Genomic DNA, 17,833 nt, shown 5'->3' with positions numbered 1-17,833 from the left:
AATCAAATTCAAAATGAGTGAATATTTGCACAAAAAAAACCAACAACAACAAAACAAAATCAATTTGAGCATTAAATATTTTCTATTTGCGGTGTATTCAGTGGAATAAAAGTTGAAAAAGATTGCCAAATCATTGTATTCTGTTTTTATTTACATCTTGGTTTCATTTAAATTGGGGTTACTAGATCACAGAAAAAAATATTCCCACGAAACTTTGTAGAGGTGTGGTGTATGAGAAAAAAAACACAAAAAAGTTATTATATAGATGTATTAATACGAGCAACCAACCTTGAGAAAATAAAACAATATCACCATAAATTCATCAGCTTTTATGAACCAAAACTGTTCGCTGGAAGTTTTTTCACCTTAGTAGAGATCTGCGCTCAACTGAATGGCATTTACTCTTCAGTTCAAATTTAGAAGTTGAACACTGCCTGTAAAATAACAAAAGTGTAGTCTGCGTTTTGCCCAAAGTCATCTGGGCTATACCGAGAAAATGAATGGCTGGATGTGTCATGGTTACCCAAGATTTCTTTTGCACAGTACTGTAACAGTTTCCCAGCATTCCTAAAGGGCTGACACACTTCTGTTTGACATCTAAAAACGGGAGAAGGAATACTGTGAGATTGAGCCTGGCAGGGCCGAGGGAAGGGAGGGACGCAGTCACATGTAGCAACCAACATGTCCAATTTTGGGATGAGAAATTAGAGGGTAGGAAGGGAGCCGGCCTCGCTGCGCGGCTCTGAGCTTTGCAGACATGTGGTAATAATCAAAAGCAGCTTTGGGCATGAAGCTTCCCTTTTAATGAAGCGGGCAGATGTGAAGCATGAGAACTGGGTTGCCAATACAAGGGCCAATTTCCACCTCCTGCATACAAAGGATATGTATATGTGTGTTTGTGTGCGTGTGTGTGTTGGCAGAGGAGATATTAGACAACCTTGCTTTCATCATCAGGTCACCCTTTCATAATAACACTCACCACAAACAATGCACCTGCATGTTCCTCACGCAGCATTTACATCTGATCTCACCCTCACAAGGTTTCCATTACAAAAGACTTGCACCCACAAAGGCCTTCTTAACCAAGTACAGCAAGTACTAGTCTCATCAAAAACATTTGCCGCCTGTCGTGTGCATGCCAAAGCAGCAGGTGGTGCTATAGCCACTACATAGAAAGCTATTTTTCCCCACACACACAGCCATTCAAACACACGCAGACACAAACAAACGTGGTCTCCCAGGCGGGAAGTGAACCCGCACCGCCTGCACCGAAGGCAAGTGACGCCATCACCTCACCACCCAGAGCCATGGAAAGCTATTTTAGCCACGGGATGCTCAAACAAAGTAATTTTTCAGGAAAGTTCTAAATAAAAACAAAATTGGTCGAAGGAGAAATCATAAAAGTAATAAATTATCATTTGCCAGTACTAGCTAGTATTCTGCAACAAAACAAAACAAAACAAAACAACTGTCAGCTCTTAAGGAGTAATCCGTTAAAAACTTTAAAATGGTATGACCCGCTCTGATGACAGACAGTGCTATTGCATGCCCATATATGGGTTATAATAACCACGGCAGCTCAAAGATATTGTGGCGATAACTCTTTTCCAGTTAGCTCAGACCAAATAATAACAATATAAAATTTAAATAAATTAGTAATTTTATTTGATCTAAAAAAACAAGAACACTTTTAAAAAATTGGCATGACAATGTGGCAATAGTGCCACTAATGTCAGCTGAATGTTGAGACGCAGCCATAATCTTCTGCTATTGTATACTATACAGTATCATGATGAACCCATCGTAACCAAAAACAGCTCAAGGCACTCTTTGTCACTCTTCCATTTGTGATAAATTTGTCACCCTACATGCTAATCATATGCCACTGTCAACACTATACAGTATTTACAAAGTTACATGAATGAACTTCTCATAGCAGCAAAGCGGATTTCTGTCTGGAATTATAAGGGTGGAGGGGAAAAAAAAAAAAAAAAAAAAGAGAGTATTTTTTCTGTTTATTTAGGATTAGAGTTAATGAGAGGGTATCAGCTCAGTTTATTCTAGTGGCCAAATGATTAACCTTCAAGAATTAGCAAATATTTCTATTTGCAATCATTGTTCACCAAGTTGGCACTCTTTATTTCTTAATTACTCGTTTTATTTATTTATTTATTTATTTATTTTATTTACTTATTAGCCAATTGGTATAAACTAGAATGGATATTGCTGTTTGCATTTTCATGTGCGGCATGGCTGAGTGGTTGAGTGGTCGTCTCCCAACTGTAAGGGTGTGGATTCGATCCTCACCCCTGGTAGCCATGTCTTTGCGTCCTTGAGCAAGACACTGAACCCTAATTTGCTCCTAGTAGACTCTACACAACCCTGCATGGCAGCAGCTAACCACTGGTGTATGAAAGTATGTGTGAATGGGTGAATGTCAGCCTTTGAAAAGCACTTTAGGCACCATGTGGTGTAGATAAAGCGCTATATAAAAAGCAGTCACTATACCATTTTAACATTTTTTTTTCTTTCAAAATGAGCTTAAAAAAATTGTGCAGTGAATCGATGTGCCACAAAAACAAGAACAGTGACTTTAAAGAGCAGTGATGGGGGGGGAGTGAAAGAGGAGCCCAGGAGTTAAGATCAGTATTCACTAGGCACCATGTTTGGGAGAAAAGAATGATGGGAAAAGGCACACGAGAGAAGGCGGGGAGGAAAAAAGGCCTCCAGCTGTGAGCGTGTTTATGACGGTGACTTCATCATCGAATGAACACAGTCAAAATGACACTGCAGTGCTGAGTTGACAACGGTGCCTTTACGAGCCCCAACCCTCACGCAACACTTGCGCTGCTTGTAATGTGATATCTACCTCACTTGAGCCAAGAACAGCTAAAATAAATGCCATCAAATGATTATTAGCCGTTTGAAGTCACTCAGGGCCTTGAGGGTGTGTTCTTGTGGACTCATCAATCATCAAGTGTAACCTACTGCAAGTGGGTCATACACAATCCATGAGCCCACTTTTTTATTCCAAAAAAGAAGACAACTTTCAAGTTTTCTCTTTGATCCATTCTGGAAGTGACCATTCTCTGTCTACCAATCAACACACAGTTCTGCCTAGCTTCACCTCTATTTGCCAACTGACCACTGTGCTTCGTCGCTAAATGCTTGTGCATATCCTGACTTATTGGACCTTCATCCAGGGCATTGAATCGATTGCAACTGGACTGCTTTATTTGTCTTAATAGAAGATGCTTTATTAGTTCAAGCAGCAAGGCTTGGGTAGGGCTGACCAGCTGAAGTTAGTGTGGAAAACCCAACTATTTATGCACCAAGCACCTCAAGGGGGATGCTGGCAAAGAGTTGTATGGTACAGAATGATCACTTGTTTCAATAGCCTATACAACTTTTAACAGTGGAATAGAAAACATCCAAAACCAAATTGTAGCCATAACATCATGGATAATAATCTTTCACAAAACCTCACCTATGTAACAAAGCCGCCATCCTCCTCCCTGTTGCTCGCTCAAGGCTCCTTGATTCACATCATGACTAGAGTAGAGTTTATCATAACAAACAAAAGATCTCATATTGCTACCATCAAATGTGTAGAGTGCAGGTAAGCCAGCGGCTGATTAGAACCGATTACAGGGGGTCCACGATTTACAACAGAGGTCTGCTCCCGCAGTGTGGCAATGTAACTCAAATCTGTACATAAGTCAGAACATACCATAGTCAATCACGAACATAAGCTAATGCAAATCACAATTACAGTAAACGTATTGAATTATTATTTTAACCTTTGCCACAAACAATCAAAATAAGAATAACAGTTAGTAGGGAGGTAATTGAGTGTGCCTTCTTGTGCCAAATGCATGGAGTAGATTGCTACTCAGGACAATATTAACCCCTTATCGTGTGGACAGTATTAGGAGGAAATCAAAGATATGGGGTCGGTGAGACTGATAGTGGACTTTGAAGACACTTACATGTAAACACACTTCGAGCAACGCTTCAAAATTTCTAAAATCCCACAAAATGTATGTTCCGATTAAGAGGGAAGTTCGGGAACAACAATTCTCTGACTCAGCCTTGCAGTACACAGAAATATGTCATGTAACTGCAGCATCAAACATGTACATGACGTTATTTCTGAACAAAAGAGAAAAAAAAACGAGTGTGACCTGTCTCAGGATGAAGCAGACAAGCGAGAAAGGAAATTACTGTCGAGAATAAAGTAAAACAATGGCGGAGGAAGTCTGAACTAACAGGTCACGCAGCAGGCCAGAATCAACCCAACACACACACACACTCTCACAAACACTTTTCATCTGCTTGCATGAAAACATGAACACTCTTGACTCGACAACTTCTTGTTAAAATCCTCTCAGGACAGTCTGGCCAAAACCCGGTGCACCATGAGGGCACTCTAAGAACCACTAATGAGAAGACAATTGCTTTGCCAAACACAGTGAACATTTCTCAGAAGTTGACGTCTTAGAATTTGGACTACACATTCAAGGGGCGAAATGTCACTGAAGTCAAGTAAAAACTTTTGGACTTCAAACAGCCTTGCAATATTGCTTTAAACCTCACCTCAGTGAGAGTATTTTGCTTTTTCTTAGGCTTATTAGTTTTATTTTTGCAGCATTTCCAAAAAAATCATGTTGAGAGAACGCAAGATGAGTAAATAATGTATAGTCATTTACATAAAATAAGCAGACACAGTCAAAACAGTACCATCTGCATCATCACTTATCAAAGTTATTATATTTGTGTTACTATCAACAAACTGTTTACATTTAGGAACAAGTTGGACCAGCGTCCAAGACCTGGTTGTGTTCCCTATTAGTGTTTCTATTGATTCTAGTGGAACAAAGATGGTCTGCCCACAGATGCCCGATGCTTCAGAATCTCTACACGAGGTAGATGTGGAACTTCTGTTTGTCTTTTGCACATTCGACAGAGACCAGACAAGACATCTGGCTCCAGATTAGACCAGTGACTTTAAAACCAACTTAAGACTCCAGTGGCCTGGAACACTGAAGGGTTCCAGACTCAAACTATTAAAGCTGCTAAACTTAAACATGGTGTTGACACTCTCTGAACACGTTGACTGCATACAGTGGCAACACGTGAAGTCGAGAGGTGCTAGGGGGAGTTGAAACATTCAGATGGCAATTAGGAGATTAGCCGATCTCCCCTGTTGCACAAAAAAACTGTTCAGGCATAAAAAGGCATACAGATCCTCCATTCTGCTTGACCAGGCAGCCGAATAGGACCGGTGAACTTGTGAGTGAGAAATAAATATAGATGATCTTACCAAATGGGAGCTGGAATACATTTTAATGTACTTTTAAAACTGGGATTAAAAAAAATAAGACAGACACACCTGTCTTCAACATCAACTGGCAGTATTTGAATTCATTGAATTGAAAGTACAAGCTTCTGCTCCCCCGTAACCTACGAGGGTTGCTGCACGGCCCCCGTTGAGTAAAGGAGTAGTAAACTAACCTTAGCAACACTGCAGTAAGTTGAAATGTTCACTCAATTTGTTTTCAAGCTATTTCCAACACTTAAAATGAGTAAATGATGGGTAAAACTAGTGTTGTTCCGATACTGGTATCGGCAGAGGCCCCGATACTGCATTAAAACAGTGGTATGGGTATCGGTGACTACTAACAAGTAACATGTCGATACCATTAATTCCAAGGCTAATATAGGACTTTGGATGCAGCATCTTGCGTCTTGCTCATGCACGATATTCACTGATATGTGACATGTTCACTGCATGTCAATCTAAGATATCCTATTGGCCCTTGAATACTCAGAACCAATGGAAGGGCAGTTTTTTCATGTCGAGGAAAAAAAACAAAAAAAAAACCTTAGGTATCGGTATGGCATCGGCATCGGCCGATACTGCAAAGCTGGGTATCGAAATCTGTATCGTGAGCCAAAAAACGGTATCGGAACAACACTAGGTAAATCCATCAGATAACTATGGACAGACCAATAGGAGCCAATTCTGGGGGAAAAAAATGTTAAACTAACCGTAGATGGACAAACAAGGTTTCCACCAGACAGCGACGAGATATTAAATCTAATGGTGACTTGACTACAGTGTTAGCATAGGTCAGTGATTGACTATGGCACCATCCAATTTTAAGATAGCACAAATTTGGGTTACGGAATTAACTGAGGACACCTGTACAGATGCCAAATGCCAGATTATTTTAAAAAGAACAAATGGTGGTAATTTGTATTATTGCCAACAGGTAAAACTTTAAATATCTGTCTAGTTTTCTTCTGGCTCAGCTTGATGAACTTTTTTGGCTGCTTTTTTTTTATTGCTGTATACAGACAATCAAATTTCCCCTCACTGGATGAAAAAAAATATCCATCCATCCATCCATCCATCCATCCATCCATCCATCCTGCCTTCTTGGGAGGTTAAATCAGGGGATGTCTACTGTCAAGTGTGGGCTTTTAAAGCCCTTTGAACTCTTTTGTGATTAGAGGCTATATAAATACATTTGACATGTTCAGATTTCAACAATATTTTTTCCCTGAGATATTCTCATTTACTTACATTTGTTAGATTTTCAAACCAAAACTCACTAAAAAGTCAGTTTGCTACTCAATTCCCAAAATATTTTCCACACACATAATATACATGGACACTGTTTTCTCATTGAGCGAGCATCATTAAGTTTCAAGTACCTGCCCATTGATAAAGATGATCAACATTATTTGGAGAAAGGAAATAACTCAAAGCAGATTTGCCTCAAAAACAATAAACTCTCCTTTCCTCCTGTTTTTTTTCATACAGTATCAAGAGTCTTCAAGAAAGTGTTTAATGATCATTCATCCATTTTGCTTGTGATTTATATTTATTCATAGTTGTCTGCTGAATGTTTATCAACTGTTATTCTCTATAAAAGTGGTTCTCAACACTGGTCCTCGAGTATTCCTATTCAGCCTGTTTTAGTCTCCCTCAGCCAACACAGGTGTGGATCGTTATCAGGCTTCATGCAGAGGCTCATGCAGCGCTTGTTGATTAGCTGATTGTTTGAATGCCCCGTGTTGGTTGAGGGAGACATGGAAAACAGACTCGATAGGGTCCTCTAGGACTGGATTGAGATTAAGAACCACTTCTATTGTTAATATGTTGGGGTGTCTGTTACAGAATAGTTGGGTTTATGTAATTTCCAATGGGGCATATTGCTCAGTCCTCGTACAATTCAGTTTTAGTCAGAATTTAGTTGCTGTCTTAATATGGATAGTTATTTAGAATGTTATTATTTTTTTTTGCCTCACATGATTCTACAGTTGTGTGCGTTTATTTTTTGCCTTGTTCTGAAACCTGCTCTGCAACCCGGTCGGCATTGTGAATCTGTTCTCAATGTACTTACCTGGATAAATAAAGGTCGATTATTCTCTAATTTATTAGTTTTAAATTAGTAACCTATAACTGACTACGGAGGGGTTCGCTTTACGTACAAATTCAAACCAAAAATGGTCACTTACTGAGCCTCAACTTGAGTCCGAGCCAGCTCCGCGGGGGCGACTTGTGCAGGACTGAATTCATGGTCCACTTGTTCGGAACCATGGAGGCATGCGGTCCTTCGTTTTCGGTGGTCCTGGTGTTTGGTGGAAATGGGGAGCCTACACCGGTACCCAGCAGGTTCGCGTGCCGCCGCCGCCGGCGTGCTCCTAAGCTAATTGCTAATCACCCGGTGAAGTTTGGTTAGCAGTCCAGTCAAAAGCGTTCCCACATTGTTCTGCACACTGCTGGAGAAGCTTTCAGGTCTCACATCACGCCGAGCGCGTGGAAGGCAAAGGGTGACAAAGGTATGTTTTTTTTTTAAGCTACCCTTCGTCTTCACGTCAACTACAACACGCACATCCTAACCTGATGCCGTGGTTTAACATTTAAAAATTAAATACTCCTCGCTGAAATTGAAAACGTTGTCGTTGGGCTCGGTGTGCGCAGGTTTGATCCCCGCGGGGAAAATAAGAATAAACGTCCTCCTTGGTGTTTTAAAGTAAGCTTATTTCCTCCGAAAACTTTTGAACAAAAGTGTTGCTCCTTTTTTTTCCTTCTTTTTTTTTTTAAGCAGCTCCGTGTCTCCCCCTCCACTCGCCGACCGCCTTCCATTCATCCACAGTAGCTCTTTACGCTGCAGTGGCATGTAAGTACCCATAGGGGCGCTAATTAGCAATTTAAGATAATAGGGTAAGTAATACATTAAAGTTTCAAAGCACTTTCCTTAAAAAAAACAAAACAAAACTGTATAGTTACAGAAAGAGCTTCCCAGTACACCAAATAAAACCAACATGTCTCTATATCGACCAGACTGTAATTAGAATGACACTCAGTCAAGCATAGACCTCCATCAAGACTGGACTCTTAACATATTTTTTCTTCTTTTTTTTTTTTAAATATGGTTGTACTTGGATCTCCCAATTTGTGTTATCCTGTCTCTGTTAGCGGACTAACAGGTGTTCCAGTTAATCTGATTTAGGGGTTCTTTCCTCAATGCCTTAGAGTTACACAAATGATTAAAATGCACTTTTATCCAGACCTCGTGAAAATGTGTCTTCTTTTGTGGCAAATTCTGCACCACCCCAATACAAATGCTTGGATTTATTCATTTATTTATTAGCACTGCGTCTTTTTTAATACTACTTTTCAACATCACTACTATGAAGAAAAGGTATTTGCAGTTTAAATGGTAGATGGTAGACAATGACTTTTGCATGCTAGATCGTACACAAAAACTACACTGTTGATTAGATGTTTAGTAGAGGGGGTGCAGATGGGTCAAGGTGGAAGCCAGGAATTTATTTTCACTTTTGGCCATTAGCCACCAGCTCAAACAGATAAAGCAATAAATTAACAAATAAAGAAATAAATATTTTAATAAAAGCTTTCCTGCGTGGCAATTGGAATTCACTTTGTTACATTACGATACTGTCACCTGAAGGGCTTCAGTGGAACTGTCTGGTTTACTATTCTATATTTAAAATGTATTTATGTTAACCATTTGCAGCACTCTCCTTTGGGGAACATGTTTATGACGCTGCAAGCCACATGGGGATATATTGCCTGGCATTTAAAAACAATCCAAAGAAACATTGTTGTGGCTCTTGACAAAATGCCAATGGGCAATAAAACCGTGAGGGTCAGCTTGATGCGGATGAGTGCCAAAAGGCTACCGCTTTGCTGAAGCACATCACAGACATTGTTGCAATTTCTCACAAGATGCAAAAGACCTTTTGACATTCTCAGTGTTGATAATGATCTAGACAAATGCTGATATTCTTTTTTTCCCATCCCAAGGTCCCTTGATACAAAGCAATCGGTAAGTTTTGAAATCTGTTTTAATCACTTTGAAAATTAATGTACCGGTAATTAAAAAATACATATTCTAGTCTTGTTTCCACCATTGTACACCATCTTCAAATCAAATATCATTAAAAAAACAAAAAACAAACAAAAAAAAACTTGTCACTCACCGAAGACATAGATTTGCATTACATTGACCAAATTTAACAGTTAAAGGACACATTGAACATCTTATTCATGGCAAAAAATGGATGAGCATGTCTACTCATCATAAAATGTTTTGTAATGTTCTATATTCAAAATTGATTAAATGGACTGATCCTTCTAAATTGTGGGCCAATCTCTTGCGGTAAATAGGAAAATAAAAATGAAAAAGCACTGCATCGGCCCCAAAATAGGCCGGCCCACCGGGCATCAGCCCTGTATGCCAGATGGCCAGTCCAGCTCTGCTGCCAGCCACCGGTGGGCGTCCAGCTTCCGCTTCTTTCTTCTCTCCGCCTACAAACAATGGCCCTCTTCTCACTACTCTTCCTACTACTTACTGCCTGTGACAAAGGTGGTCATCCTCCTCCTGGTGTTTCAGCAGCATGACCGCTGTAATTTCTGTGGGACTGGGACAAGCGGCTGCTTTCTTGTCTTAAGTGAGCTTGTAGCTTTATATGAACAGCTGGAGAGTGTCTGAAGTCACCTAAGATGCCGATTGTGTCCGTGTCTGGTTCTCTTTCAGTCTTCCTTCTTAATTGCTGGTCACCTGGCAACCTGCCGGATAATCCTCTCACCCTCTTCTCAGCACATACAAGCTTCTTTCTCTCCTTTTCATAGGATTCATGCAAATTAATTTAAAACCCTCACCATCTCCAAAGGCACACCAGACTGCGCTCAGACATTAAACCAGATTTGCTAAGGAATGCAAAAAGCGAGGTCTTGTTTATACATACATTCTTTTTTGCAGAGTCAAGATCTCAGATCCAAATGAGATGCAGGTGGTTACCTCAGCTCGAGCATTATGAAACAAGCTACCTGATTTCAAAGGTATGGGATAGCTTCAATGTGGACTACATTATGCTCAGTCAGAAATGATTAGTTTGTTCATCTGACCAGTCGATTGCACCTATCCTCATCTTTATATTAAAAAACAATGCTGTGAATAACAAACGATTCTGAACTCAGAATTACAAAAAAAAAAAATCACAAACATTTGCCGCATCAATAAATTGGTAAATGTGAGAAATATACATCCATAATTACAGAAAAAAATGGAATTAAAAAAACAAACAAACAAACAAAAAAAAACAAAAAAACGAAAGATAAATCCGAAATCCTATCCACAACTTTTTTTTTTTTTTTTACCCTAATCCTACTTCAGCTTAAATGCAATGTTTGATATGGGGGCTCGAATCACATGACCTGACTCGTGCCAGACTCGAGTTGCCTGTTTTAGGACTCGCGACTTGCTTCCCAAAAACTAAGGAAACACTTCACTTCACTTTCTATCCAAGAGACTTGACTTGACTTGACCTGGACTTGAACTCCATGATTTGACAAGTCATCTTGTTTATAGCTGGAAATCTCCATTTTAACACAGTTTGCGTTTTTAGGAAGGAAAGAAAGAAAAAAAGTGTTTTTTGTTCTACTGTATTCGTACCAACCTGGCAACCGAGTGAGCATCACTTGTTATGTGAAGTGTGTTCCTACACACCAACAGCGATGCACTGTATCTCCAAAAGATTATTAATTTGAATTAATCAAGGTCATTGTTGATGACGGTGGCATAAATAGGATGGCAAAACGGATGGTTTACAAGTCACAGAATGAAGACACAGTAATGATCTCTAACTTCATTTATCACTATAACCGCAAAGACAGAAAAGCTAAAAGTTTCACAGTTTAGCTAGCAATATGAAGACTACCTTGGGGTCAGTAAAAACTGTGTGATTGTCAACATTCAGGGACAGCTCAGTAATGTAACCAAGGGTGGGTTGGTTTATAAAACTGTTCGACCCATTCGTTTCAAATGTTGCAGGTCGGTTCACATGGTTTTGCATAGCCATGCGAAACATCACTTCCCCAATTTCATAACCAGGCTCATTTAATGAGGGATGTGCACTTTAAAGTAGCACTGATGCACCGAAAACATAGACACCAACCGCTGAATGCAAAAGAAGCAAAGCAGCGCTGATCGTCAGTCGTGGAGAGAAAAAAAAAAAGTGTGGAGACGTTTGCCACCAACAGTTGACTGTATTGGTCCATTTTGCCTTATAATCTCGACTGTGGGAAAAAAAAAAGAAGAGAGTTTTTGACAAAAGTGCATTACACGCTTACTGGTACAAGTTGTACAAGTTAAACAGCATATTAAAGATGGAAAAAAGTTTTGAAATTGTATAGTTTGGTTATACTGTAAATAAAGGTTAGTTAAACTGAGTTTAAAATGAAACTTCAAAACAATTCAGTGCAATAAATTCACTCTTTGCCTTTAAAGGTGCAACTACTGTACTTTTAGTGTTTGGGTTAGTAGAAGCGGCGGGGTGGCTGACTGGTTAGCACGTCCGCCTCCCAGTACTGAGGACTCGGGTTTGAGTCCAGGCTCCAGCCTTCCTGGGTGGAGTTTGCATGTTCTCCCCGTGCCTGTGTGGGTCTTCTCCGGGTACGCCGGTCTCCCACATTCCAAAGACATGCATGGCAGGTTAATTGGGCACTCTAAATTGTCCCGAGGTGTGCTTGTGTGTGAGTGGTTGTTGGTCTCTGTGTGCGCTGCAATTGGCTGGTAAGAAAATGGATGTATGGATATTGCGTTAGTAAAAAAAAACAACGTTTTATTATCACTCCAATATTTTTTGTGACTAAGCAAGATTGTACAAAGTAATGACTTGACTCGACTTGCTTGAGACTTGAAGGTTACTTGTGACTTGCCTAGATTTGACTTACTCCCACCTCTGGGCAATGATACCACATACTAATGAAATGTATTGCAGGGATGGTGAAGTCAGCATGCACTTCTCAGCATGCTTAGTTGTAGTAAGCAAGCGAAATGATGCTTTTTACATGCATTTGTTTCTGTCACATTATTATGTGGGTGGGCTGTAAAGGATTGGCCTGGTGATTGGCGGTTGTGATGTCATCAAAGATGACGCTTGCAAAACTTGGACAAATGGTGAAACCTGTCCTCGAACAAAAGACATTTCTGATGAAAGAACACATGGACAATTAAGTTCAAGCGTTGAATCATGCTAAGGCTAGGCCGTCAGTGCACGCGTGGAGTGACTGGGTGTGAATTGTGGGCAGTTCTATGAATGTGCATTTTGTCGCCACTCAAGGGAATGAAACATCGACTGTGTCATCCTCAGCCATATATATATGTTATAAGAAAGCAATGTGGTGAAAGTTCTGTCATTATTCTACCATTTTTTAATCAAAACATCATAATTTTAGTAATCTTACTTAGATCAGGAGAAGTTAAGCATGTACCTTCTTATATAATGAATGTAAACTTCTGGTTTCAACTGTATGTATCAAATTTATATGTTGTTGAAAAATATGTAATGGCCTCATATAATTTAGGTAGGTTTTGAAATTCTTAAAATCATACAAATATGAAATAAACTATTGTGAACAATTTACGCCTATTTAATACAATATTTATTTACTACACTTTGGTGTAGGTAATGTAAAAAGCACACATGTACATGTGTAACGGAGTGATATATGTAGGAAATTATGGCAGTGACAACGGCACGCAGTGTGGGACTTTTAAACCAAATAAGTTGTTGAGATGAAAATCATTTGAAAATGTATCAATTTTTTCTTAACCGCTTGCTCCTCACAAGGGTCGGGGGTGCTGGAGCCTATCCCAGCTGACTTCGGGCAGTAGGCGGGGTATACATTGAACCAGTTACCAGCCAATCGCAGGGCACAAAGAGACAAACAACCATCCGCACGCACAATTACACCCACCTAGGGGCAATTTAGAGAGTTCAATTAACCTGCTAAGCATGTCTATGGAATATGGGAGGAGACCGGAGTACCCGGAGAAAACCCACGCAGGCACGGGGAGAACATGCAAACTCCACCCAAGAAGGCCGAAGCCCAGACTCAAACTCACGTCATCAGCACTGGGAGGCGGACGTGCTAACCAGTCAGCCACAGAGTGCCACCCAATTTGAAAATCCGATTAAAAAATAATGATAATAATAACCTCTATGATTTCATATAAAAGGAGCAATTTTCTGACCTGTTATGACCTCCATGGAATAGCGCACTGGAACACCACTCAACTGCAACATCCAAGTTGCAAAATCGGAGAGAGAAAAAAAAAGTACCCCAACTTTACCGACCTGCTCAAATTTTATGTCAATCACAATAAACATGGCGACTCCCACGGAGACACACACATTGATTTGTAAGACATATTTTACAAGCATATAAAAATGTATTTCTATCTACCTTTATTTATTATTACATTTGATTTCATAGGTAAAATTCAAGTTGGTCTTGCCCTCCCCAAAATGTAATGACAGCACACGTTTTGGCATTGGCAAAGAAAGTAAACCTCATGAAAATGTGTTGATCAGGAACGTCGTCCTTCTCAACATGGCTGCCACGCAGGTACGTCAAGGGGGTCTGGCTTCTGTGGCGCGCTGTTGTTGCGTCATTTCCGTCTCAAAATCGACACAAAATAATTGAATGCTTTTTCATTTATTGTATTTTATTTACCTCATGCCGTTGCATTTTGGCCTCGTTTCGTGGATGCTATCGTTTGGAAGAAAGTCTGGCTCTTGCCTAATATCGTTATTTGATTACTAGTATGTTGCTTCTGCAAATCTTTCTGGTATGGTATTTTCGTAAGAACTCGTTGAAAAAAGGTTTGTGTTATTTTGGAAGAAGAGCAAGCGGTTAAGAAAATGGATGGATGGATGGATGATGGATGGATGGATGGATGGATGGATGGATGGATTATTTTTGGCTTTGCTGGGGGAAAAAATAAAACAAAAAATATTCAAACAAATATTTTTGTCTAAATTCTACATACGTAGATTTAAATTTATGGGAAATAATGATCATGGGGAAAAACAATAATGAATCTGCTTGTGTTGGGTGTAGTATATTTGTATGTATATATATATATATATATATATATATATATATATATATATATATATATATATATATATATATATATATATATATATATATATATATATATATATATATATATATTATCGTTTCTTTGTGTTATATTTTTGTTAAATAAAGTTGGAGAGGAAAAAAAAAAAAAAAAAAAAAAAGCTTGGAAACGTCAGTCGGGGAATGTGGTGACACTGGACACGTTTTAGCGCTCACTAGAGTTGCTCCAGCTCCAGGATCACTCTACTGAAGGGCTCAACTTGGACACAAGGAAGCACCGCTGTTCGAACAAATAACAGGGGCCGAAGCGACAGAGTGACGCGAAGTAGGAACTACATATTAAGTGGTTTAACGCGTTGCTAAGTAGCTAACGTTAGATTTTTGCTAGCACAGCGCGGGGGAAGCTGCTAAATTGTGAGTTGCTGTCTCGTGTTTACATGGTACACGTTGACATTTTAAAAGTCAAAGATGTTTCCAATCCACACTACTGTGCCGAAAATGAAAATTCATATCAACGTTAAATATATCTGATGAGGTAATTGCAAAAATCCAAAACTAGGGAATGTTTTGGCGTCATCTGTGTTGACGCCAACAACTCATACAGAGGATTTACGGAAGGACAGTTACATCAACATCAAACATAACTCACTACTCACTTGTTAGATTTTGCATTACGAAGTGGTTGTTTTTGCCGTGACCTGCAACTCATTATGTTGCACTTATTTATGCTTATTTTTCTTATTTTCAAATGTTGCCAATTTCTTACAGCCAGTTGGGAGTTTTAAGAGCCGTTTTAATGTGTTTTTGAAGAATTGAACAGTTATTTTTAGGTTTAGGCAAAACAGAATGGGGCAACACAATTCAGAATTCAATTCAGACCTATTTACGGCAGAATAACACCAGCAGGAGAGTTGACGGTCAGGGCATGCACGTTCTGTTAAGATAATCTCTCCAGTCCCCCTTGTGTATAAAGAATAAGTAGAGATAGTAATAAATGCAAACCACACATGTAGACCAACCCTACTCTGTCGTATATGTTTTCTTTGCACAGACCCAAATACTTGGATTTATTAAGATTTTAGGATTACATGTTTATGTATACAGTACACAGATTTTCACCAGTGAATCGCTACTAAACTTGAACTAAACACTTCTGTTTTGCTGTGTCTGTTTAATTCTCAGATATCATTTCTGCATACTTACAGACTGATCGATGGAGGGTCCTAGATGCCCGTCCGCCAACGAGCAAGCCTCCGAGCAAGATGGCACTTCACGTCACAACGGCGACGTTGGCTCCATGGATACACGGGATGGTAACGAAAGGGGCATGAGGAGGGAAATAAGGAGCAAGTACAGAGACCTGATCGATTCAGTTCAGCGTGAGTTTATGACTGCAGAGGAGGGAGCGGCGGCTTGCTTTCTTTGTTTGTCTTACGCTTGTACCTTTTTATTTCAGGAAATAGAGAAGATTTACTGAGTCCTTCAAACAACAAACTTACAGAGATTTTAGAAGAGGCAGACAAGCTTTTTGTAAATGGTATGTGTCATTTTTATCATAGCTTTTCACATCGTATCGTTGGAGCAGAGTTGACATGGTTTTCATTCCTCACTCAGACATGTTATTATGAAAATGTCCCCGGAAGTGTCACATGAATTTCAAACTGGGCATGTGCTGCAAATCAAAAGCGGCCTTTTATTGTTAGCCTAGCAACAAGGATGTTTTTTTTTTTTTAAACCACAAGGGATTTTATTACAGCCTTTTATTGGTTCATGCCTGTTATGACATAGATTTAAAGGTGCGTTGCGGAGGTTGTCACATTAGTCGCGACTACCACCTCTGGCCTAAAGTCTAACTGCACCTCGTCAAACTGTATGGTGCATGTGCGCTCAAATAAACTTTTTTTTTTTTTTTTTTCCCAGCTTTCTTGAAGTCTGAGTTGGAGTTTGGGCTGTGCTCGAAGCCAGCATTTTGTTTTTTGTTGTTGTTTTCATTTTACATGCCAGTTGTCATACACTAGCTAACACAACATTACATGTCCGTGGGGATGAGTATGATGTCAGCCTACACCCCTCTCCCTGTGGAGTGTTTGCCCCAAAATGCTCTGAAATAGTTCTGTTGTTGTTGTTTAAAGTTTTGTCATGGAGGTGTCGCTGCATCCTCACAAAAATATCATTATTAGGAGGCATTCACAAAAAAAACGTCAATTCTGACTTTAAATTTTTAATTTTTCTAGTGTTTCAATCGGATCTGATCAATCCTTTTCACATCGTCAATGCTTTAATGGGCTCTGGCTCAAAACACGTCCGTGCGACTTTGATCAATTTTGTGCTGGAGGGTCACATGCGTTTCATTATTCCCCCTGTCATTTAATAAGTGGTTGGAAAGTGCATTGGTGACTGTGGCTCTTCTTTCCCACGTGAGGGCATTGCAGTTACTATATATAGTTCATAAAAGTGATAGCTATAAACTGCAGATTTCTATAATATAGCGTGAATTTCTCCAATAGATCGTGTATATTCCTCAACATGTTTTTTTCTTTTCTTTTTGCCATTTTGTAGGCACATGGTAAGTGAACTTGACACAGTGGGTAACACTGTAGCGGGTTGTGGAAATTTCTGTTTGTGTGAGATGAAGACATAAAGTATCAATTCAGACAAGTCTTAAAAGATTATCTCCTGTAGTTACTCACAGAGAAACAAGTGAACAGAGTGTAGCAAAAAAGGATCTTGGTCCCTTGTCTCCGCCTTGTTTTTACCCAAGAGAATAAGCTTCTCCGTGATAAAAATATAAAAAAAACAAACAGATTTTATGTAGACAACCCACTCAGCACTTTGCTATGTTGATTCGAGGAAAAGTTTTGCAGAACAACCGCCAGCATCTGCTGCAGTTTTACTGCCTGTTGATAGGACTGTTGATTGAGGCAGTTCATTGCATTTATAACACTTCAGCCATTTGTCAGTTATTACGTCTTCCCCAATAAGGTCTACGAGAGGTTGCAGATCTTATATCTGAAGGACCGGTGTTAGAAGTTTAACATATGATCACCTACACTTACCAAAACATTAACAATTTTTACATAACAGCCAACCTCTCCTTATTCACAATTTACCATATGATTGTTTTCTGTGAATAAAATCACAATGTCATGATCACAGCCATTCAATGTATGTTGTCTTCACGTGCAAAACACAAGTAACTAAACACAACAACAAATAACACTAGAATACAACAGCAAATGAAAAAATACAAACACAAATAAGGAAATACAAATGAAACCAAGAGTACGTGTATGGCTTGTAACGCAGAGCAAAACGTTTACTAAGTGGTAACTTGCAATTTGAACTTGGTGCACTCATTGGATG

General features: G+C 39.4%; 2 protein-coding genes across 10 annotated transcripts in view; one reads left to right on the top strand and one right to left on the bottom strand.

Moving 5' to 3' along the window:
• plekhg5b (pleckstrin homology domain containing, family G (with RhoGef domain) member 5b) overlaps positions 1–8,180 on the bottom strand; it is a 78,405-nt gene extending 70,225 nt beyond the window's left edge. Inside the window, exon 1 of the mRNA XM_077514079.1 lies at positions 7,528–8,180. Within this exon, the coding sequence (XP_077370205.1) occupies positions 7,528–7,609 (82 nt within the window). The 5' untranslated portion in view covers positions 7,610–8,180. The remainder of the gene's footprint in view (positions 1–7,527) is intronic.
• nsmce4a (NSE4A component of SMC5/6 complex) overlaps positions 7,663–17,833 on the top strand; it is a 14,780-nt gene continuing 4,609 nt past the window's right edge. Inside the window, exons 1-5 of one of the 9 annotated variants that reach the window (XM_077514094.1) lie at positions 7,663–7,851; positions 9,344–9,365; positions 10,302–10,381; positions 15,676–15,849; positions 15,927–16,007. In XM_077514094.1, the coding sequence (XP_077370220.1) occupies positions 15,684–15,849; positions 15,927–16,007 (247 nt within the window). In that variant the 5' untranslated portion in view covers positions 7,663–7,851; positions 9,344–9,365; positions 10,302–10,381; positions 15,676–15,683. Of the gene's footprint in view, positions 7,852–8,143; positions 8,193–9,343; positions 9,366–10,301; positions 10,382–14,037; positions 14,175–14,638; positions 14,885–15,124; positions 15,388–15,652; positions 15,850–15,926; positions 16,008–17,833 lie in introns of those variants that run through there. The other 8 variants (XM_077514097.1, XM_077514096.1, XM_077514099.1 and 5 more) reach the window with 8 other exon arrangements.

The sequence above is a fragment of the Festucalex cinctus genome, chromosome 2, assembly GCF_051991245.1.
Source record: "Festucalex cinctus isolate MCC-2025b chromosome 2, RoL_Fcin_1.0, whole genome shotgun sequence".
In the NCBI taxonomy this organism is placed as follows: Eukaryota; Metazoa; Chordata; class Actinopteri; order Syngnathiformes; family Syngnathidae; genus Festucalex; species Festucalex cinctus.
Note: the sequence above shows the minus strand (reverse complement) of the source record. Positions and strands in the feature narration are given on the sequence as shown.